The following is a 23,466-nucleotide window of genomic DNA, read 5'->3' as shown; positions in this document are numbered from 1 at the left end:
TAATAATAATAATAATAATAATAATAATAATAATAATAATAATAATAATAATAATAATAATAATAATAATAATAATAATAATAATAATTTCTGGGTTCACCCTCCGCTAGCGTACCTATATCAATCAACACACATTTTAAAAAAAAATATAAAGATTATTAGTAATATTGTTTTATGTTTTAAAATTAAAAAGAGTATATACTCCTTAAAATGATGCATTTTAAGTTTTCTTAAGTTCATTAATTGACAAGTCTTTGAATCAATTAGATTTTTCATCCAAAGACATTTTTTCTAGATAGAATAAATGAAATAATAAGTTCTAAATTTAACCAATAAAAAACATAAAGTTGCAGAATACAATAATATTTAGCAATACATTTTTCTCTTCAACGCTTCCTCTTCTTTCCGTTATTAGGGGTATTTATTTACAAATCACACCATGATTTTACTGTCATACAAATAGTAAACCATTTATAAATTCTAAAAAAAAACATATTAAGTATAATGCAAGCTAATTTTTGTAGATTTAATTATGAGAAAAAAACTAATTACATGAGTTATTCAATTATCTTATCCCATAACCTAGAGTGTAGAAGAATTACATAATGCAGTAGTATTATGCATACATTGACATATATCATAAACACCGACATTAATTCAATTACTACAGGATAATCAACTTGTTATAACAAACATAATCTTTAAAAGAAGATTTGTACATCACACATGTAAATGAAAAATTTGTTTTCTTTTTGATTGCCATTATTCAAGAAAAATTAGTCAATTTACCTTCTTTCAACCAAAATTTTTTTATGTAACAAACAATGAACTAAGTAAAAATATGCAACATTGAAATGAAAAATAATACTTACCAAACAACAAATAAATGTCTATGCCGCCTTTAACCTTCTTGAAGAATTCATCGAATACACTGAAATGACTAATATTCTAGTCCAGATATCTATATTCTTCAAGAAACTACTGTCAATAAATTAACGAAACAACATACATATTCTTTCTCACACAAATAGGTTTGTTTTACCTCATGAATGTTGAGCAGATTTTTTGTCCAAACGAAAAACTCTCTAGAATTATTTCTCATGCGTTAAAAACATAAAATTTCGATTAAAGAATGAAACAAAACCTGTAATATGAGTTCTATCTATATACATATATAACTAAAATTTATTGTTCAAGAGAAGCATGAAAAATTAGAAGTATAATTTTGTGAGATAAATCAACTCACATGCTATTGTCACCCAAAATGAGAAGACAGCAAAAAAATGTATTTTGTGGGAAAAATCATGTATATAATTTTATCAATGGAAACTCTTCAAATTCTTTAACTTAAAATTAAATAAGAGATGTTTTGAAATGTTTGGACTTCATTTATTTGAATGACTTTTTATCTTCCATTATATCTTTATTACTTTAAAGTTTATTATCTAATTATTTATTAGAATATACTTTTACATTTTTTATATTTTAAAACATAGAAAAAATATTTAAGTGAAGGGCAAAATGGTAATCCAACTTTGGGGTTAGGAGTTTCCCACTTAGAAGATCTTCTAAGTACTGCAGTTAGTACTCCAATCAAGCAGTTACATGACAATTCTGAAATAGAGCGTAGTTGCTGATATAAACGCTGGAAACTCTGAAAGCTCCACCAAAAGTAGCCAGGGTCAAAATTTCAGTGATTAACTCTGCAGCACACTAGTGTCTTGTGCTTCTCACTTTGGCATGGACCTGATGATATACTGAACTTTTAGGGGCAGATCACTGATGTCAATATTTGTATAGACATCAAAAGGATAATCAATCAATAATGTTCTACTACTCATATATTTGTGCAGTTTCTCTGTATTCTTTTCTATTGCAACTCATTCTTTCAAAGACAAACACAATAAGCAATGATGATCCATATATTCTGCGCGTCCCCCTGCTTCTTTACAACTTCCCTTTCAGAACTTATTGTTCAATGTACTTGTATGATGACTACAACATCTTTTCTTAAACTCCATGCCAAGTTAAAATCAGAGAAACAAATTGAAATGAAAGTAGTATCTTTTTTTCTTTGCGATTCGAATGATTCTTTTAGTGTTTATAAATGTCATTTTAACTTGCACTAGTCTCCTCCACACTAGTGCAGCTACAATTCATTATGGATCAGACTAGTTTCCTCCACATTCTTATTTTATATTATTCTATAAAATTCATTAACAGTTGAAAACTTAAAACTTGCAGATACATAAAATGGCAAAATGTTAAGATGTTTGGTACAAAACCTTAAAGCTTCATTCAGCTTGAGTTAAAAAGTCTTGAAATAAAGGCTGGTTCAAGTAAGATATTGGCACGACGAATCTCTTCTTCTGGTTCTCTCCTACATATACTGCACAATGCCCTTTTGGAACACCTCCGGAGTTTGAAAAGCTTTAAATGAGTGACTTAAAAAAAAGAAGGATTTTGAGAAATACACAGAAATTGAGACTTGTGTTTTGCATAAAAAAACATTCTATGTATGTGTATATATACAAAGTTAGTTGTAAATTTCATATCCAAGTTTAATGGTGAAGAGGATTTGGTGGCCACTGGTGAGAGATATTGGCACATGAAGCTTCACATGGTTTTGCTTACTCTATTATTATCAAGTATTCAGACAATATATTTGTAGAAGAGCGACATTAGGCCCCACTTTTATTTGACACAAAATCCACAAGAATCGATGAGTTGATGCCGAGATGGAAATCTAAAGGTCACCTATCTACATGACAAAGAAGAGAGCAGAACATGGCTTTGCTTCTTACCAGCCATTGTTTATTTAATGGTCTCAAATTATTGGCATTGCTGAGAAATACAAAGTAGGCCTAGTTGATTAAAGAGAAGAAAGGAAGAAACTTATCATCTTTTATCTTCACTACTAAATTTTCGATGCTATTATTTTAACTGTTGTAGTCATCATACAAGTAAATCAAATAGATACATGAACAATAAGTTCTGAAAGGGAAGTTGTAAAGAAGCAGGGGAACGCGCAGAATATATGGATCATCATTGCTTATTGTGTTTGTCTTTGAAATAATCGAGTTACAATGGAAAAGAATACAGAGAAACTGCACAAATATATGACTACTAGAACATGATTGATTATCCTTTTGATGTCTATACAAATCCTGACATCAGTGATCTGCCCCTAAAAGTTCTGTATATCAGGTCCATGCCAAAGTGAGAAGCACAAGGCACTAGTGCTGCAGCAGTCCCATAATGACCAAACTCAAAGCTGTTCTGTGCTCTTGGTGGTGCAAGTGAAGTGCAGCAAGCCTCACAGACAAACAATGGTGGCACAACCTCAGAATCTTCGATGCCACAGCAGCGAGTATGCTGCCATATCTCACATATATCACATGAAACCATCCTTTCACCATCATCATCCCGAGCACCACACCTACAGTTCACTGTCCAGTTATCAGACCCTCCTTCATTTTTCAACTCACTGTCCAAATCCAACCCGAAACCCCTCACCCAAAGTTCTGAGCCAGACTGGACGATGCCAAAGAGCACTTCATAATCTTCCAGTTGCTCCATCCCTGCAATATCTGTTATCATCAAATTGTCTATAATGCAGTAAGTGTCCCTCATTGCAGACTCAACTGCTATCTTTAGATCACCAATTGTTGAGTGTAGCGGAACTTCAACCACCTCTCCTGGGGGATATCCCTTTGAAAATACAGCTTCCAAACCATTAGAATTTGGCAAAATGCAACAAATGAACCTCAACAAGCTGTCATCTGGATCATCACGAAATGGCCATTCCTTCAAAAATTGCTTGCTGTCTGATACTATCCTAACAGCCAGGCTTAACTCATCAGATTCCGCGAAGCTCAGAAGAAGATTATTATACAAGCATAAAACATCAGTGTACGCATCAGCTCCAGGATTAACAGCATAGTCCTGAAATGGCTCGGGGAGCTTTTCTTGTTCAGGCTGATCACAATTCCGAAGTTCCTGAATCGTGTACTCCAACACCCTCGTGGCTCGGTTCACTGCACGTCGAACTACATAGCCTCCAATAATCACATTGTTCGTTGATTTCAGCACATAGTCAATCAATCCTGTATCGCCAATGTGGAGACGAGCAGCATCCCGCGCCTCTTGCCTACTCATCCCACAACTTCCAAATCTAGATTTAAAGAGTTGTCGAGAAAGGAAAGGTGTATTGTTTTAAACGTACTAAAAAGATAAGTAAGATAAATAAATTGAAACCGAGAGAGTATCTGTTGAAATTTTTTAGTGATCTTTTTATCTGTATTTTGTTGAAATTTTAGGGATTTTTTTTATTTACACTTCCTCTGTCCTAGTTTGTGTGGTTCCCTTTTGGTATGTTTATGGAAAAGGACGGATTGTTATAGTTAGAAATAATTTTACTTTAAACTTCTCCTTTTGGGACGAGAAGTGGGAAAATATACAGAAAAGACGGTTCTTTTAGTATTAGTTAGTGATTAGTTAATGATTTAGTGAGTCCTTTTTAGCCCGATGAACTCTTGGCACCGTCACATAAATATTTATGGCTTGTTTTGGATCATAAGTTTCAAATTTGTTTCTTAAAATTCTATGCCTAGTCAAAATGCCATGGATCATAAGTGCTTGTCAAAGATTTAGAAGGCAATGCCATGTGATATTTCGCATCATGTTATCTTTGTTTCTCTCGTGGTATTTCTGTTGCTATCCTTATCTGGTCATTCTCTGTCACCTAACCTCTAAATAAGGTGGTCCTGAACCAATTCCGAAACTTCATCCTTTCTTGTGGATGTAAATTTAAGAGTTTCTTCTTCTGTTTCAAATCATGAGAAGTAGTAGGGCCTAGCTAGTGTTGCTCTTCAACAAATTTATGGTGTTGAATACTTTGACAGTAACAGAGTAAGCAAAACCATGTGAAAGTTCATGTGCCATTGTCTCTGAGGCTTCACCAGTGGCCACCAATTGCTCTTAACCACCAAACATTAAGATATGAAACTTGTCATAGACTTATATATATATAATACCCAAACATTTCAGCAAAACACAAGTATCCTGGCATTCAAAAGACTTTTCATTTTTTGTGTAATACTCAAAGTTCTTGTTGTTTATACTTCATCATTTAGAAATACATATCTCTTGAGATAATGGGTATCAAAGTGACTCCATTTATTCAAGCTAATCGAATCCTAAGGAGATCTTCAACAGGTGTTCCAAAAGGGCATTGTGCAGTATATGTAGGAGAGAGCCAGAAGAAGAGGTTTGTCGTGCCAATATCATACCTGAGCCAGCCTTTATTTCAAGACTTTTTAGCTCAAGCTGAAGAAGAGTTTGGCTTTGATCATCCAATGGGTGGTCTCACAAAACCTTGCAAGGAAGACGTGTTCATTGATCTTACTTCCCGATTGAGAAAATTATGAGTAGTAACATGGCGCAAATTCTGTTGCCCATGAAATTTTGTAAAGGAATAGGATTAGAAATGAGAAAGACAGAAAGAATTCCTTGTTTTTCCTTAACCATTTTGTATAGAAGTAGTAAACAGGGTTTTTTGTTTGTTTGTAAAGTTGAGTTAAATTGATCAACCTCCTGTTAAATGGATATAGCCTTATTTTGCACAACTTGCTTTTGTTGAACCAAGGGTCTATCAGAAACTGACTCTCTATACCTGCAAAGGGTCTATCGGAAACCGACTTACAAACAATCATCTAGACACCTCTGAAATTTGCGTGGCACACGTCATGTGTCCATGAGATACAATGGGGACAAGTTGGAGTGTTTAGTTGTTAGTTGAGACCAAAGTCAATGTGTTTAGATGTGCATTTTCAAAGTTAAGAAACTTACTTGTCAATTAAGGTCAAGTTAGAATATCTATTTATGTATTATGCCTAATTTCAAAATTTATGATCTCGCTTAACCTCTAACTCGTTATAATTGTGTTTGGTCAAACTTTCAAAAAGTCTTACTTTTGAATAACAATTAATAATTGATGAATCAGCTTCTTGAACTTGAAAATTGTTATGATTTTTCTTATCGCCGCTCTAAAAGACCTATCTATTGAGAATAATTGGTTCATGTATTGGATTCATTGGTGATGACTAATATGTATGATATAAATACTTCAGTTTACATTAGTAATCTTCTTTTGGGCGAGTATTTCAACTTTAAATGGCCCAAACTAGAGAAAAGTGTTTGTCGTGTTGTTTATGGATTTTGCTTTAGTGATGTCTCTGGACAGTATAAATTAGTCAAATCAGTGACTAGAAAGTTTGGGGTTCGTTCTGAAATATCAGAATTGGAGGTTTATACTTTTGGAGTTTATGAGAAATGGAGAAATTCGCGTATTTGACGCAAGAAGAGTTGGGGATATCTCAACCCTCGTGTATGACACTAGTAGAATTGGGGAATTGTCTATGTTTGTCTATGGAGTAGCTGAATCTTGGACTAAGGATCGCATTTGTATTGATCAATATAGGGATTTTATCCATTTTTGTAGATATATACCAATCCTAACTTGGAAAGATGGAGAAATCTTGATACAACTAGAGTACATATTCCAAGTTTTTACTCGCTCAGGACTTTTATGGGGGGGCAATATTCAACTCTCAAATATCTATCCGAACAAAATCTAAGATAGTTTAGATATTTAGTTTGTCTTATTTCCTCCGGATTTATTTTTTGCTTCTATGTCTCTGGGGTAATTTGGTTGAAAACCTGACAACTTTTACTGTTTTGTGGATGCTTTTGAATTCTAGTAGAACAACAATTGTATATGTATACGTTGTCCGTTCCAATATTTCTAAGTTATTTGCATTGCAAAGTCTCCAAAACTACAATTTTTTTTATTTCATTATGCACTTGTCTGAATAGAGTAAACTACAAAAAGAACAAAATGTTGACCTATTAGTCAAGCATATTTACTTTGAAAAAATCCTCCCACGAATAAGGACTGAGTAGACTTTACCTTACCTATACCGCACTTGTTTACACCAAACGCCATATATTATTTTTTTTCTATTTTCATGACATTTAGGTTTCAATTTTCTTGCTACAAAGAAGAGGCTGAACAACAACATGAAGGAATTTTCTTGGTACTGATCATTGTTTTTTTTCCATCTCTACTCTGCATTGTTGAAGAAAATTTCATGTCCTGATTTTCATCCAAACTCTCAATTTCTCTTATTAACCTTTTCTTTATCTTCATAATTTATAATTAAAATGATTTTAAGTGTGTATTGATTTTTGAATAATTATACTGCTAATTAATTTTTGTGTCACTTCTTTCTTTATTTTTTTGTGTAATGTGAATTAATCTCTGAAAATTACACTACTAATTAATTTTTGTGCCTTTTCATATTCTATTTTTTTCATTTATTCTTTTTTTTTTCCTCTCATGATTTACATTTAATTAACCTAAATGGTGTATTAAATTAAATAACGTTTTAAAGTACAAGTAGAAAAAAAGAAAGCAATTTATACTAATTTATATTAATTATTATGCTATGACACAATTGTTTTATCCTCTTTATTTTTGGGCAAAAATTTTCTTACCAAATTTATTTTTCTTTGCTTTACAATCTCCATTTTCCTTTATTATCCTTTTATTTATCTTATCATATTTATCTAAATACCATTCTTTACGTATTTTGTTAATCATTATTCTCTTCTCAGTGAAAGCAATGATGAGGTGAATTCTCCGTTTCTTTCCTTTCAATGATAGAACTTTGAACATATTTTGTAATCATTGTATGATATTATTCTAAACATTCATTCTTTTTTTGTTTCTTATAAGATCTTTATTGAAATATTTTTGCTTTCAAATTATTTTGATTTGTAGATATGCCAGATTTGATTTGGAAAGCTAACAAAGTGGGCAAGGTACGTTTTTTGAGATGTTCAGGAATCAATATATCATCCGGTTCTTATAGTCAAATTTAAGCATTGTTTAGATACTCACTTTCTTTATTTTGTAATAATGATCGAGACCTATGCATTTTATAATTAATTTAAGCATTTCTATAGTTAGGGGTGTGGTTCGGCTTGGATCGGTTATTGATTAAAATCAAAATCAAACCAATTTAGTCGGTTTTTTAAATTTCTAAAACCAAACGAAATAAGTAACCATCGGTTTGGTTATTGTCGGTTTTGGTTCGGTTTGGTTTAGTTTTTCTGGTTTATTCGGTTTGAAAGTAATATTTTTTTTGACGACGTACGTATCCCGTTAGACACAAATACAAGTATATGACCAATCCATTGAAAAGCTAATGTCGGTTCAATTAAGCAATACTAGAGTTATCATTATACGAACAAAGTGATTCAATTAAGAGAAAGTGTGACTATTTTTATTTCTTCATTTCATTTTCAGTTGTAATCTTGTATTTTTGTTATCTTGTAAGTTTTTCACTAACAAGTTCCTATGAAGAAATCAAAATCAAAGATGAAGAAGAGATTACTACTTTCAAGAATAATAATAATAATAATATTAAACATCTAAAAAATACACAAAAGGGAAAACAATACATTGGAGTTTGATAACGTCCATGGGAAAATATGCAGCTGAAAGTAGGGATTCAACGAGAAATGGAATTAGGGTTTGGCTTGGAACGTTTAATACTTGCTGAAGAAGCTGCTTTAGCTTATGACCAAGCTGCACTCTCAATGTGTGGTCCTTCAACATGTTTTAATTTTCAAGTGGAGATAGTTCAAGAATCGTATGAGGATTCGAGTATAATGGTCAATAGGGTTCAACATCGTCTCGAGCTAAAGAAGAAACAAGAAGAGAAATATTAAAGGTAAAAATAATAATAAAATCTAATAAGGAACAAAATAATAAACTTTTCATTTATTATATGCTTAAAAGTTTTATTGTTTCCTATTTTTTTTATTTTTCACGGAGTAATATTTTTGGTAATTATTCATCCGTTTATGGAAACCCTAATATTCTTTTTATGGTTATATTACATATCCGAATTTGAGTAGGTCTGCAAAACCTAATTTGAGTTGGATTTGCTTCTCTTCTCACCTCTACCTCTATATAAGAGGGGTTAAGAAATTCAATTTCAATTTCAATGGTTAATTTCGGAGAAAGGCGTCACCACTTCGCCACTAAAACAGCCTTCTTTTTTCGACCAGAATTAAGATGGTATAACTATAATAATAGTAATGGTGGTAATATTAGGAGTGGTTTACCTAATATAGTCCTTCAGTATAACCTTTTTGCTCAACAAGACGCTTGGCGTAAATCACCTGTAAATCAACCTTCAAAACTCATATATTTGGATGAATTTCATGAATTTGAGACAAGATCATTTGAACTCAAACTATGCCCTTCTCAATACACGTCACACGACGTGTTTTTCAGTATTCTTAAAGAACATCTCACCGATTGGGGTGACTATTATGAGGTTTGTGATGACTATCTCATCAAACGAATGATATTTTATATGGATAAAATTATTGGAGATGGATTGAAAAAGGGTCGTGGTACTAATTGTCAGATTTTTGTTGATATGACTTTGAAATTGGAATATGTTTTGGATGGGAGAGTACCGTGGCGATTGAGTGGGGGTATGGTACCTGCTAGTAAGACATCAATAATGGCGTTGCCTGAGAGAATGGAGATTGATGATGATCAAGGTTTGAAGGTTATTGATTGTGTCATCTGTCTTGAACAACTTGTGCCCAAGAAGGAGGGTGGAAAGATCGTTTGTATGCCTTGCTCTCATATGTTTCATGGAGATTGTATTATAACCTGGTTGGACACGAGCCATTATTGCCCTATTTGCCGCTATGACTTGCCAACACCATGAGAACTTGTTTTTAATACCGCTGATGTAATTGAATTGAATTCAACAAGTTTAGAATTTCAAGCTCATGACTCATTGTTATTTATTTACTAGTCTCTAGGCACGTGTGTCTTGTGTTAATTAGTACAAAAAATTAAATGATATAGATGCTACTAAAATTTGCAAGTAATTAATATTAACTAAATTTTGAAAGAGAACTACTCCCTCCATCTCATTTTATGTGAGGTAGTTTGACTCGGCACAGAGTTTAAGAATGAAAGGAAGACTTTTAAAACTTGAGGTTCAAAATGAATGATAGAAATTTGTATGGCTATAAATCATTTCATTAAGGTAAAATAAACATTTTATTGTTAAATTGTTACTTAATATAGAAATGTATCATTCTTTTTTGGACAGACTAAAAAGGAAAGTAAGTCATATAAATTGGGACAGAGGGAGTATAAGTATTTCTAGTTATGCACAATCAATTGAATTGATATATGTGATATTTTTCTTATATAGTTCTAAATATATCTTATACTTGGTACAACATTTCCCTTATTATTATTTTTTAAATATTTCAACAACAAATAGTTTATATGTGACATAAGTAACGTTGATTATGTTTGCAAGTGTTTCACACATCTTAAAGTTTGTATCTTGTGTAAGAAACTGTAATCTCCTTTTTATTGACACAAGCATATCAAGAAGTTGTTGTCGAATAAAAGTCGTATTTCATGTTGTACAAATACTAATCAACATATATATGTTTATGTAAGGTGGATAATGTATCATTGTCAATTTCAAGGGATACACTTAAAATAGTGTTTATTTGTGATAGAGATAGTTAATAATTAGTGTCATTAGAAAATTTAATCGATATATAAAAATCCAATAGCACGTACAATTTTCTTTGTTTGATTCAAGATTATGAGTCCTTTCATATGTAAATTTGACAGGTAAATATTAATTAAATTAGTTAAATATAATCATATTACGGAATATAATATAATCGATCTATACTCACGAATAAGAAACTTGATATAAATGGTTGAAATATTTAAAATATCTTATTTAAAAATATTGAGTGTACATCTTCAAAAAAGTATCCACTCAAAGAAATAATATTTTTTTATGAATCTAAAGTCTATATCATTTATCCTTCTAAAAAATGTCATACATATCACAACTTTCCTACAGATTACATTATATTTTTGTGAAACGAACATCGTACCTATTGCTTATCTGATGATGTGAATGAGAAGTGAAGAATTCAAAATCGGAAGGTAAAAACCTGAAACAGAAGAAAAATAAATAAGAATTAATAATTAGCAAAAACAAATCAAGAAAAAGATATATATTAAAGAAAACAAATACAAAAAATATCGAGAACTACATAGAGAGGATAAAAATAAGTAAAGAAATGATAATAGATTACAATATATATAAATTTTATGAAGTTAGTTATTCATATTCCTAACTAAAGAGATTACATGCATCTGTTGTACCATTCAATTTAATTTAAGAGAAAATACATAAAATCCCTCCTGAACTTGGCTGCAAAACTTACTTTAGCACTTTAACTTTACGGGTAATTATTTACCCCCCTAATCTCTTTTCAAGTGAATTAAAATACACCCTAATATTATACTACCAGTCTCACAATGGCAAGTGCATTTCACACGCTCCATGTCATGATACATCAGCGCCACATCATTGCCACATCAGCGCCACGTCATTGCCACATCAGCATCGCATTAAACATTATTTAAAATTTGATCTTTAATTCTTTTTTGTTTCTTTTTATGTCACTCCCCGAGCCTACACCCTGGACGTGGCTGGCACTCGAGAACCATTGATGGTCCCAAGCGAACCCTTACTTACTTACTCAACGGAAAACTCTAAGCATTATTACAATGATCAAATGCACTTACTCAATGGTTTAACAAAATAACTTAAAATGTTTAAAAGTCAACACTCAACTTGGTCAAAATGGTAACTCAAGTCTTAGCATATAAGATGAAAATGTAAAGACAACTGAACTACTAAATGTTTGACTGTCTATGAAGCCTCTAAAACAAAGAGGGATGTTAGGACAAGACCCCCGATCATCCTAACAATGAAATACTAAAAGCGAAGTAAAAAATAGTACTCCTCCGAAATGCAAGGAGGCTCACCAACAGACTTTGAGTGCTCAACTAGATCAACGAGGGGCTGGATGCTGATCCTGGTTACCTGCGTCTACATCATAATAAGATGCAGACCAACTGGCATCAGTACATTAAATGTACGAGTATGCGAGTTGGAATGCTAAAAAAGGATATAGGCTTGAAAGGAATCTGAAGAAACACTTACATTGGCTCTTCCCAACTTCTGAATAACTTAACTCAAATATAAAGCAATAAAGCACATGCAATATATATAAAGCTTATAAAATAGTTGAAAACAACTTAGTTCGTTAAAGAAAATGCAATAACAAACTCAATTTTACTCATATAAGAAAGTAATATAGTTTCTATGGGAGATTCTCTAACTGCCAACCACCACTATGAGCCTAAGTGGTGATACAACGTCTTGCCCACGCTGCTAGAACTGTCATATACTTTGCCGTCATATAGAACTACTTAACTTAGTGTATCCACTAGCATATGCTAAAAACATCTTAAGGAGCCATCTAAAAAGTATGATCTTTTACTACCCATGATGGCTACATGGTTTATGGAGACGTGAGTTATTTGAACTCAAACTCGTCCCCATATCGGTGCTCAATACTACTTCAAAAATATATTTTAGCTCATATGTTTGTAAAAACAAAACTCTTTCTTTGGTTTGAGATAATTACTCAAAAACTTAGCTTAAAAGCTCTCTTGTAATCGATGTTTCCTTTCTTTCTCAAAATGTGAAAACATTTTTAAACTTCTTGGGAATACTTAGTTCCCATATACTTCTTTGAAGAAATGAACTTCAAATCTTTGCTCTTTACTTAACTTGAACTTTAAGTCTTAAAATAAAGTTAAAATGTGTGTGAAAGACTTTTGAAAACTTTAAGAACTTCTCTTGACTTAACTCTTGACTTCTTGACTTGACTCTTAACTTTCCTTGAATTGAATTATGGATTCAAGGATTAGGATTTGTGATAGGAAAGATCTCATGATGTTTAGGAATGATTTTAGATAGCTAAACATGAGAAAAGATCAAAATATCAAAATTCGAGGGTGGGTCCGCGATGCGGAGAAGCATTTAAATTTTGGTTTCGAAAATAACTTTTGAGGCAAAACGATCCGTGACGCGAAACGACTTTTCCCAAATCTGGGGACTAGCTCTGCGATGCGGAGACAGTGTCAAATTTCGATCGATGAAATTTCTTCTTCGTTTTCCAGCTCTAAGCCCTCTAAACTCCTTGGGTCTTTTCCCCAAACACTTAGAAGCAATTATATGTTCAAAGTACATCAGATTCTACTCAAAATCAAACCTAAAATCATGGATTTGGATCAAACAACTCCTCAACAATTTCAACGAATCAAGAATTTAATAGAACTTCAACAAACCCATCAAGAACTCAATTTCTAAGCTTTCAAGAACTTAAATTCGCTGAAATAAATCATGATTGGCGCGTGGGTGAACTAACCCAACGCTATGTGATCTCACATACCTTGTAGGGATCACCCCCGATGAAATCCACAAGCAATTCTTGAAGATCTTAGCGATTCTTGCTCCTTCTCCTCTTTTCTCCTCTTCTTTTCTCTTCTCTAAAACCCTAACTCAATATTGTAAAAGTGTAAACTGAATCCTATCAGTTTAGACCCCAATTAATTACCAAAAAACGAAATTAAGTCATGGGGTATGGAAAAGTCCATAATGCCCTTCTAAAATCCGGATTGAACTTTCCTTATTCCAACAGCCCAACTTCCAAAGGGAATAACTCACTCATACAAACTCGGCGGCGTTCGGAAATATCATTCCAAGAGCTTTCCTACCATATCTGGAAGTGCTCCTAACTCATCCTGAGCTAGAAGTTATGGTCGTTTGAAGTTGACCAAAAACTCACTTTTTCCTAACTTAGTAAATTTCCAGATTTTAAATTTTCCAAAAATGACCATTTCCAATTATTGGCTTCTTCCTATTTATTTCAAATTGCAAGATGTTACATTTTATTTATTCACAATTTTAGAAAGTAAAAACAATCTCAAAAATAAGAATTAATCCATGATTATAAGAAAAATAGTCTTAAATAAGAACAAATTTTCAGTTGAAAGAGATTCAAAATCTCAAAACCATTCCCACAAAAACACATTCAATTTTTAAGACACATAATCAAAATAAAATAAATAATAACGACAAAATTTAATTTGAGATGAAAAATTTGTAAATTTTCATTAAAAAGAGCTTCAAGTTCATCACATTCAAATCTTGCCATAAATACTAATTTTAATTTGAAGCAAGAACAAATCGATGGCTTTTCTATTTTTTCTTGTTCATCACATTCTTTGGGTTTTACTGATAGAAAGGAAATGAGGGTGGGATGGAGGCGTCTTGAAGAAGGAGATAAAAGATGGAAAGTTCAACAAAGAAGAAGAAGAAGAAAAGTGTGAGGCACCGAGGTTCGAAGAGAAAGAAAGAGGGTGGGAGTGGGGACTTGAAAAAGAAGAAAAGAGTGGTGCAAGTGGTGGTCGAGGGCAGGAGGGGTGGATTGGGTGTGAGGAAGATGAAGGGGCGGGAGGTGGGGCTGGGGTTGGTGGTACTAAAGGTTGGGGGTGGTAGGGTATAAAGAAGATGAAGAAAAGAAAGATTATTGGCTAAAAAGAAAATGATTGGGGCTCACTTATTTTTTTTTCTCTTTAATTTTTGACATAAACGCGTTGTTATCTTTTTGACTTGCCATGTCACCTATTTGGGTGTATTTTATTTCACTTGAAAAGAGATTAGGGGGGTAAATAATTACCCGTAAAGTTGAAGTGTCAAAGTAAGTTTTGCTCCCAAGTTCAGGAGGGATTTAATGTTTTCTCTTAATTTAATTAAATATACGTCTAGAAAACTGAAAAATATCTTGATGCTTAGAAAACTGAAAATGCTTAAAAGCCATATTGGAGGAGGTGTAACTCATAACTAATGAGTAAAAAATTAACTTTTGTGTTGGATTAGTAGTTAATAATTAATTAATATAAATACTTTACAACATTTTAATTTAGTGTAGGCGTAAAAAGGTAATTCAACTTTGCACTTTGATGCTTCCCACTTTTAATAATAATATGATGATTTGATATAAAGGGAATGTTTAAACATGTCACTGCTTTGCAAATCTAATGACTATGAAGAAGAATGTTTCTGCTCATTATGCCGATCATTCTTCGGCTTTATATTCCCGCAAATCTAGAGAGCAAACCTCGCAAAAATTAAAGGAAATGTTTAAGCATGTCACTGCTTTGCAAATCTAGAGACTACGAAGGACAATGTTTCTGCTCAAACCAGGCAAATCTAGAGACTACGAAGGACAAATGTTTCTGCTCATTATGCCTTGCATCATTCTTCGACTTATCAAACGAGGCTTCATTGCAATCCTTATCAGTCGAGCTGAGTCGATCTTCAATTCCTTGCTATCCTTATCAAACGAGTCTTCATTGCTATCCTTATCAGTCGAGGCTTCATTGTTATCCATGCGTGTTGATTTTTTTCCACCTAGAATGTTCTCTTTTTGTTCCAACTTATCGTTGTTTCACTTTGAGTCTTCATTGTCATCCTTATCAGTCGAGGCTTCATTGTTATCCTTATCAGCCGAGGCTTCATTGTTATCCTTATCAGCCGAGGCTTTATTGTTATCCATGCTTGGGGTCTTGATTTTTTTTTCACCTATATTGTTCTCTTTCTTCCTCGATACTATTAAAGGCCTACCCGCCTCATTCAAAATAACGACGCATACAAAAAAGGAAAAAAAAAACAGAATAAATCAGAGAAGTTCGTAATCAAATACTACAAAATCAAAACTCTGCAAGAGTAATAAGCGAACATCAAGATTTCTTTAAAAAAATGAACAATAACAATTTTGTCAAGGTATGTTCTTTTTCTTAAACTAGTTCGATGCATGTATATCCCTAAAAAAATGAACAATAACTTCATCAAGGTATGTTCGTTTTCTTAAACTAATTCTGTGCACATATATCCCTATTAGTTGGTGTAGAAAATACAACTTCAACTTATATGTTAGATGTTAAAAATAGAAATTGAAGTACATCAAAAATACAAGTTTCTACGGATGATGAATATTAATTTTATATTTTAATCCCCTTACACTTGTATTCAAAATGAATATAATATTTATTGAGTTGAAATATAAATTAACGAAGTTTTGATACTATTTATAATAGTTTTTTTTTTAATCAAACATGGATAAATATATAATATTAAGGCAAAGGGGAACGGTTGGAACAACAGTATGACCCTCAGAGGGGCCTTTTAAGTAGCTATTACAGATTCTAGTTTTCCTTGAATACATGGTTAACTACTATTTATAATAGTTGCTTTATATGATATATGCGTATATGTTACTTTATGATGTTAAAGAATACAATATTTTTTTTAAATGTGTTTTTTCGTAGAACATTTCACACAACTTTTATATTAGATTTGAGATGTATTTATCTACCTAAATTATAATTTGCACGTAAATGCTTCCTTGTGATCAATATACATATATGAACCCAAAAATATAATGTGATGAAATATTTTTATTTTCACAACCTGCATCAGATGTGAAAATCCGGTGTACTCTAAACTAAATTATGAGTATAGCTTCTATATTTACTCTAAAATTTTGATTATTCAAATAACTTGATGGGTGAAATATAATATCAAATTAAAAGATCGATGAAAAAATAAGTTGCACATAATATAATATAAAATAAATAAAAGGATTAAGATACCAAATTGTATGATTAAATAGAATAACTAAATCATCCGATGCAAACATACGATCCAATGTTTATACTGCACACGCAAAAATTTTATTTTGTATTAACTGAGAACCTTATAAATATAAATATTCAAAAAGTCTTACAAAATTTTAAAAAAAAATTAAAAAAATTATAACTGTAGAAAAGCTTAATTCAATTAATTATAAAATGCATATGTTTCGATCATTACTACAGAATAAAGAAAGTGAATATCCAAACAATATTTAAATTTGTTGATAAGAACCTGATGATATACCAATTTTTGAATATCCCAAAAAATGTACGTTGACCTCTTATTTAGCTTTCCAAATCAAATTTGACACATCTACAAATCAAAATATTTGAAAAAACAAGAGCATTTCAATAAAGACCTTCTAAGAAAAAAAAAGAATGAATATTTAGAATAATATCATACAATGATTATAAAATATGTTCAAAGTTCTGACATTGAAAGAAAAGAAATAAATAACTCACCTCATCATTGCTTTCACTGAGAAGAGAATAATGATTAATAAAAATACGTAAAGAATGGTAATAGATAAACATGAACAAATAAATAAAAGGATAATAAAGAGAAATGGAAATTCTAAAGCACTCACGTAAAGAAAAATAAATATGGTACAAAAAAAACTCCCCAAAAATGAAGAGGATAAAGCAATTGTGTTATATCATAACTAATAATGAGTATATATTATTATTTTTCTACTGCCAAATGGTTATACTTTGAAATGTTATTTAATTTAGTACACCATTTAGGCTAATTAAATGTAAAACACGAGAGGGAAAAAACAAGGAATAAATTTTAGAAAAAATGAAATAGGAAGAGGTATAAGAATTAACCCTTCGGATGGCCCAGTTGTTTGGGCTTGGGACTTTCATGTTTGGAGGTCTCAAGTTCGAAACCCCTTGCCAGCGAAAGCAAAGGGGTTTGCCTTCTGGGTTGAGCTCGTCCCACCGGACTTGCCTAGTATGAGTTACCTCTCCTATGTGGTTTGCGAGCTATTGCATACGCGGGGGTTTCCTTTGTCATAAAAAAAAGTACAAGAATTAATTAGTAGTGTAATTTTTAGAGATTAAACATTTTACACACACAAAAAGAATGAAGTAGCACAAAAATTAATTGGCAGTATAATTATCCATCATTTTAATTAGGGAAAATGTTCAAGTACCCCCTAGACTATAAACGAAATCCTAGAAACACACCTTAACTAAACTAAGGTACAAGAATTAATTAGTAGTGTAAATTTTAGAGATTAAACATTTTACACACACACAAAGAATGAAGTAGCACAAAAATCAATTTACAGTATAATTATCCATCATTTTAATTAGGGAAAATGTACAAGTACCCCTCTAGACTATGAACGAAATCCCAGAGACACCTTAACTAAACTAAGGTCCTATTACCCCCTGAACCCATTTTTTTTTGTAATTTTGTGCACCTTTTTGGCTTACGTGGCATCCAAATATCTCTCATGCGCCTCAATTGTGTGGAGTCACGAAGTGTGTCACGTAAGACAAAAGGTGTACAAAATTACAAAAAAATAAGTTCAGGGGGTAATAGAACCTTAGTTTAGTTAAGGTGTGTCTCTGAAATTTCGGTCATAGTCTAGGTGTATACTTGTGTCTTATCCTTTTTAATTATAAATTATGAAGACGAGGAAAGACTAATAAGAAAATTTGAGAGTTTGGATGAAAAACAAGACATGGAGGAGACAAATGCAAAAGTAAAAAAAGACTCCTAACTGGATTTAAATACAAACCAATTTAATTAGTATTATATGTGATATTAAGTGGTTATTTGGCCTTTTGTCTTAAAGGTTATGTGGAATTTACTTCAACATTTATGGTGTAATTAAGGCAGTAAATATATTTTTTTTAAATGGCAAAAAAATTACAAAAATATGACATTATGATTGATCGTTTGATTGTAATGTAACTTTTTCTTTAGGCCTTTCCACTTGTAATATAACACATGATTTATTGTTGGGAAAATGCATAAGTACCCCCCAATTTATACCTGAAATCTCAGAGACACACGTATTCTATACTAAGGTCATATTATGACTTTTATATATCCTTCAACTTATAAGCTACTTAAAACAAATAAGGGAAAGAAAGAACGTAACGAGTAAAGTAGATGCGAAATATTATTCTTACAATTTTTTCATTCGAGATGTGATTTTAAATATGCAAAGTTCATTTACAATTTCAACATTCCTAAAATGACTTTCGTATCTTTTAAGTAGGTGTTTGGACATAGATTTAAAAAAGTAAATAATGTTATTTGTTTTTTTTTTTTTACGAGACAAATCCAATTCAAAAAAATAATTATCTTTTCTTCTGATTATTTTTATGGTGTTTCACCTTATTTTGATGATTTTTTTTTTTGGTATTATTTGTTGATATGTAAAAGAAAAAGTTGCGGGTCTAAGTAAAATATTATTTGTTTTCAGTTTGCTAGTTTTAAAATAATACAAATAATATTAGAATTGATGTGCAATTAGTTACACTAAATCTGAAGGAGGGAATGCAAGCTTAAAGTGCTGAATGATTGAGCCTATTCTATCAACTTAATTGTTGAATGTAAAATGAATTAAATATTGTTTGAACAATTAAATCTAATAATGTCAATACAATTGTCATATCAAATAAGGTCAATCCTTTTACCTTTATGTATGCATGAAGCTTTGAGATTTTGTGCCAAACATCTTAACATTTTGCCATTTTATGTATCTTGCAAGTTTTAAGTTTTCAACTGCTAATGTTAAGAATGTAGAGGAGACTAGTGCAAATAAGAATGTCATTTAAACAGTAAAAGAATCATTCGAATCGAAAAGATAAAAAGATACTACTTTCATTTCAATTTGTTTCTTTGATCTTAACTTTGCATGGAGTTTAAGAAAAGATGCATTCGTTTTGGAACAAAACTAAAAAAGAAAGCAAAACAAACAGATTGAAACAGAGTGTGTACGAGATTCATCAGCATATAGGCCATCCATCATTCATAACCAGATTTGCAATGGACAATAAGCCTCTTCTTCATTCATTCTTTCTATCAAACAGATAAATGGACAATAAGTTCTGAAATAAAAGTGTAAAGAAGCAGGGAGACGCGCAGAATGTATGGATCATCATTGATTATTGTGTTTGTCTTTGAAAGAATCGAGTTACAACTTACACGTGTAACAAGAGAAAAGAATCACAAAGAAACTGCACAAGTATATGACTACGATTGATTATACTTTGATGTCTATACAAATCTTGACCTCAGTGATCTTCCCCTAACAGTTCAGTATATCAGGTCCATGCCAAAGTGAGAAGCACAAGGCACTAGTGCTGCAGCAGTCCCATAATGAGCAAACTCAAAGCTGTTCTGTGCTCTTGGTGGTGCAAGTGAAGTGCAGCAAGCCTCACAGACAAACAATGGTGGCACAACCTCAGAATCTTCGATGCCACAGCAGCGAGTATGCTGCCATATCTCACATATATCACATGAAACCATCCTTTCACCATCATCATCCCGAGCACCACACCTACAGTTCACTGTCCAGTTATCAGACCCTCCTTCATTTTTCAACTCACTGTCCAAATCCAACCCGAAACCCCTCACCCAAAGTTCTGAGCCAGACTGGACGATGCCAAAGAGCACTTCATAATCTTCCAGTTGCTCCATCCCTGCAATATCTGTTATCATCAAATTGTCTATAATGCAGTAAGTGTCCCTCATTGCAGACTCAACTGCTATCTTTAGATCACCAATTGTTGAGTGTAGCGGAACTTCAACCACCTCTCCTGGGGGATATCCCTTTGAAAATACAGCTTCCAAACCATTAGAATTTGGCAAAATGCAACAAATGAACCTCAACAAGCTGTCATCTGGATCATCACGAAATGGCCATTCCTTCAAAAATTGCTTGCTGTCTGATACTATCCTAACAGCCAGGCTTAACTCATCAGATTCCGCGAAGCTCAGAAGAAGATTATTATACAAGCATAAAACATCAGTGTACGCATCAGCTCCAGGATTAACAGCATAGTCCTGAAATGGCTCGGGGAGCTTTTCTTGTTCAGGCTGATCACAATTCCGAAGTTCCTGAATCGTGTACTCCAACACCCTCGTGGCTCGGTTCACTGCACGTCGAACTACATAGACTCCAATAATCACATTGTTCGTTGATTTCAGCACATAGTCAATCAATCCTGTATCGCCAATGTGGAGACGAGCAGCATCCCGCGCCTCTTGCCTACTCATCCCACAACTTCCAAATCTAGATTTAAAGAGTTGTCGAGAAAGGAAAGGTGTATTGTTTTAAACGTACTAAAAAGATAAGTAAGATAAATAAATTGAAACCGAGAGAGTATCTGTTGAAATTTTTTAGTGATCTTTTTATCTGTATTTTGTTGAAATTTTAGGGATTTTTTTTATTTACACTTCCTCTGTCCTAGTTTGTGTGGTTCCCTTTTGGTATGTTTATGGAAAAGGACGGATTGTTATAGTTAGAAATAATTTTACTTTAAACTTCTCCTTTTGGGACGAGAAGTGGGAAAATATACAGAAAAGACGGTTCTTTTAGTATTAGTTAGTGATTAGTTAATGATTTAGTGAGTCCTTTTTAGCCCGATGAACTCTTGGCACCGTCACATAAATATTTATGGCTTGTTTTGGATCATAAGTTTCAAATTTGTTTCTTAAAATTCTATGCCTAGTCAAAATGCCATGGATCATAAGTGCTTGTCAAAGATTTAGAAGGCAATGCCATGTGATATTTCGCATCATGTTATCTTTGTTTCTCTCGTGGTATTTCTGTTGCTATCCTTATCTGGTCATTCTCTGTCACCTAACCTCTAAATAAGGTGGTCCTGAACCAATTCCGAAACTTCATCCTTTCTTGTGGATGTAAATTTAAGAGTTTCTTCTTCTGTTTCAAATCATGAGAAGTAGTAGGGCCTAGCTAGTGTTGCTCTTCAACAAATTTATGGTGTTGAATACTTTGACAGTAACAGAGTAAGCAAAACCATGTGAAAGTTCATGTGCCATTGTCTCTGAGGCTTCACCAGTGGCCACCAATTGCTCTTAACCACCAAACATTAAGATATGAAACTTGTCATAGACTTATATATATATAATACCCAAACATTTCAGCAAAACACAAGTATCCTGGCATTCAAAAGACTTTTCATTTTTTGTGTAATACTCAAAGTTCTTGTTGTTTATACTTCATCATTTAGAAATACATATCTCTTGAGATAATGGGTATCAAAGTGACTCCATTTATTCAAGCTAATCGAATCCTAAGGAGATCTTCAACAGGTGTTCCAAAAGGGCATTGTGCAGTATATGTAGGAGAGAGCCAGAAGAAGAGGTTTGTCGTGCCAATATCATACCTGAGCCAGCCTTTATTTCAAGACTTTTTAGCTCAAGCTGAAGAAGAGTTTGGCTTTGATCATCCAATGGGTGGTCTCACAAAACCTTGCAAGGAAGACGTGTTCATTGATCTTACTTCCCGATTGAGAAAATTATGAGTAGTAACATGGCGCAAATTCTGTTGCCCATGAAATTTTGTAAAGGAATAGGATTAGAAATGAGAAAGACAGAAAGAATTCCTTGTTTTTCCTTAACCATTTTGTATAGAAGTAGTAAACAGGGTTTTTTGTTTGTTTGTAAAGTTGAGTTAAATTGATCAACCTCCTGTTAAATGGATATAGCCTTATTTTGCACAACTTGCTTTTGTTGAACCAAGGGTCTATCAGAAACTGACTCTCTATACCTGCANAAACCCCAAAACTCAAACGAACCAAAAAAATTCCCAAATCCCATAAACCCCAAAACTCAAAAGAACCATTGAATTCTCAAAACCCATAAACCCCAAAACTCAAAAATCTCAAAAGAACCGACAAATCCCCAAAACTCATTAACCCCAAAAACTCAATAGAACCACTAAATGTCCAAAACCCAACTTCAAAAATCGATAAAAACAACCAAAAGGGTATTCAAATTCAACACTTACCAGCACATCGACAGTGATCACAGAAAGTTCTAACAGAGCTCTTCACATTCTCTTCAATGGTGTAAAGAGGAATCAGCACACCTTTACTCTTATGAATCAAAAACGTACACCAAATTGGCATTCCTTCAACTGTATACTCCTCAACCTCAGCACATTCCTGAAGAAAATACCGAATATTATCACGAAATGGACCCATTGGCGTAATCGGACATCCTGGATCAAGAAAACTATGAAACTCATAGAAATTCGATACTCCCTTCTTCATTTTTATTTAGCTCTTCAAAAAAAATTGAAAAATTTTCAGAAATTTTTAACAGATTTTAGGAAGTTGGAGTTTGTTACTGAAGAAGAAGAAGAAGCTTTTCAAACGGTTGAAGTTTCAGTTTTTTCGCGGCAAGAGAATGTGGAATGACGAGAATACCCTTTGGGCTTTATAGGAATTTTGAAATTTGAAATGAGAAATGGACGGTGGTAATGACTGATGAGAGATTTGAGGCATTTGTGGCCGTTGATTTGTTTTTCAGTCAAAGAGTTTGACTTTTAGGAAGTGGAGACTCGAAACAGATTAATGGAGTAATTCTTTGCTTACGTGGAATAAAATGAAATTTCAATTTAGCTTTAGGGGTGTTCGATATGAAGAAAAAAGATGTTTATTTAATGTAAGCATAAAATATTTATATAGAATCTAAATAAATACATGAGAAGGTGGGTCGGGGT

At 32.6% G+C, this 23,466-nt stretch overlaps 6 protein-coding genes across 6 annotated transcripts in view; 4 read left to right on the top strand and 2 right to left on the bottom strand.

Annotated features, from left to right (window-relative positions):
• Positions 1–2,290, top strand: part of LOC125846099 (cyclin-dependent kinase G-2-like) — a 6,747-nt gene extending 4,457 nt beyond the window's left edge. Inside the window, exon 3 of the mRNA XM_049525550.1 lies at positions 2,245–2,290. Within this exon, the coding sequence (XP_049381507.1) occupies positions 2,245–2,290 (46 nt within the window). The remainder of the gene's footprint in view (positions 1–2,244) is intronic.
• An 866-nt stretch (positions 2,291–3,156) lies between these two features.
• Positions 3,157–4,158, bottom strand: LOC125846098 (PHD finger protein MALE MEIOCYTE DEATH 1-like). Its single transcript, XM_049525549.1, has one exon. The coding sequence runs from the start codon at positions 4,156–4,158 to the stop codon at positions 3,157–3,159; it is 1,002 nt and encodes a 333-aa protein (XP_049381506.1).
• Positions 4,159–5,056: 898 nt separating this feature from the next.
• Positions 5,057–5,515, top strand: LOC125844966 (auxin-responsive protein SAUR21-like). Its single transcript, XM_049524332.1, has one exon. It carries the CDS (start codon positions 5,157–5,159, stop codon positions 5,427–5,429), a length of 273 nt encoding a protein of 90 aa, XP_049380289.1. The 5' UTR covers positions 5,057–5,156; the 3' UTR covers positions 5,430–5,515.
• Positions 5,516–8,586: 3,071 nt separating this feature from the next.
• Positions 8,587–9,815, top strand: LOC125846097 (uncharacterized). The gene is made up of 2 exons (XM_049525548.1): positions 8,587–8,731; positions 9,046–9,815. Exons 1-2 carry the CDS (start codon positions 8,587–8,589, stop codon positions 9,813–9,815), a joined length of 915 nt encoding a protein of 304 aa, XP_049381505.1.
• Positions 9,816–20,030: 10,215 nt separating this feature from the next.
• LOC125846096 (PHD finger protein MALE MEIOCYTE DEATH 1-like) lies at positions 20,031–23,014 on the bottom strand. The gene is made up of 3 exons (XM_049525547.1): positions 22,750–23,014; positions 22,428–22,509; positions 20,031–20,985 (listed from the first exon to the last, which is right to left on the bottom strand). Exons 1-3 carry the CDS (start codon positions 23,012–23,014, stop codon positions 20,031–20,033), a joined length of 1,302 nt encoding a protein of 433 aa, XP_049381504.1.
• Positions 21,892–22,350, top strand: LOC125844967 (auxin-responsive protein SAUR21-like). Its single transcript, XM_049524333.1, has one exon. The coding sequence runs from the start codon at positions 21,992–21,994 to the stop codon at positions 22,262–22,264; it is 273 nt and encodes a 90-aa protein (XP_049380290.1). The 5' UTR covers positions 21,892–21,991; the 3' UTR covers positions 22,265–22,350.
• Positions 23,015–23,466: the final 452 nt, after the last annotated feature.

This window comes from Solanum stenotomum, chromosome 11 (genome assembly GCF_019186545.1).
Source record: "Solanum stenotomum isolate F172 chromosome 11, ASM1918654v1, whole genome shotgun sequence".
Classification (NCBI taxonomy): Eukaryota; Viridiplantae; Streptophyta; class Magnoliopsida; order Solanales; family Solanaceae; genus Solanum; species Solanum stenotomum.
Note: the sequence above shows the minus strand (reverse complement) of the source record. Positions and strands in the feature narration are given on the sequence as shown.

Bases quoted from the DNA above. Each gene is read 5' to 3' on its own strand.
- LOC125846098 (XM_049525549.1), bottom strand. From the start codon at position 4,158: ATGAGTAGGCAAGAGGCGCGGGATGCTGCTCGTCTCCACATTGGCGAT.
- LOC125844966 (XM_049524332.1), top strand. From the start codon at position 5,157: ATGGGTATCAAAGTGACTCCATTTATTCAAGCTAATCGAATCCTAAGG.
- LOC125846097 (XM_049525548.1), top strand. From the start codon at position 8,587: ATGGAATTAGGGTTTGGCTTGGAACGTTTAATACTTGCTGAAGAAGCT. The intron at 8,732-9,045 runs GTATAATGGTCA...CCTCTATATAAG, and splicing joins AGAATCGTATGAGGATTCGA to AGGGGTTAAGAAATTCAATT.
- LOC125844967 (XM_049524333.1), top strand. From the start codon at position 21,992: ATGGGTATCAAAGTGACTCCATTTATTCAAGCTAATCGAATCCTAAGG.
- LOC125846096 (XM_049525547.1), bottom strand. From the start codon at position 23,014: ATGAAGAAGGGAGTATCGAATTTCTATGAGTTTCATAGTTTTCTTGAT. The intron at 20,986-22,427 runs GTTGATCAATTT...TGGGATGAGTAG, and splicing joins CTATATCCATTTAACAGGAG to GCAAGAGGCGCGGGATGCTG.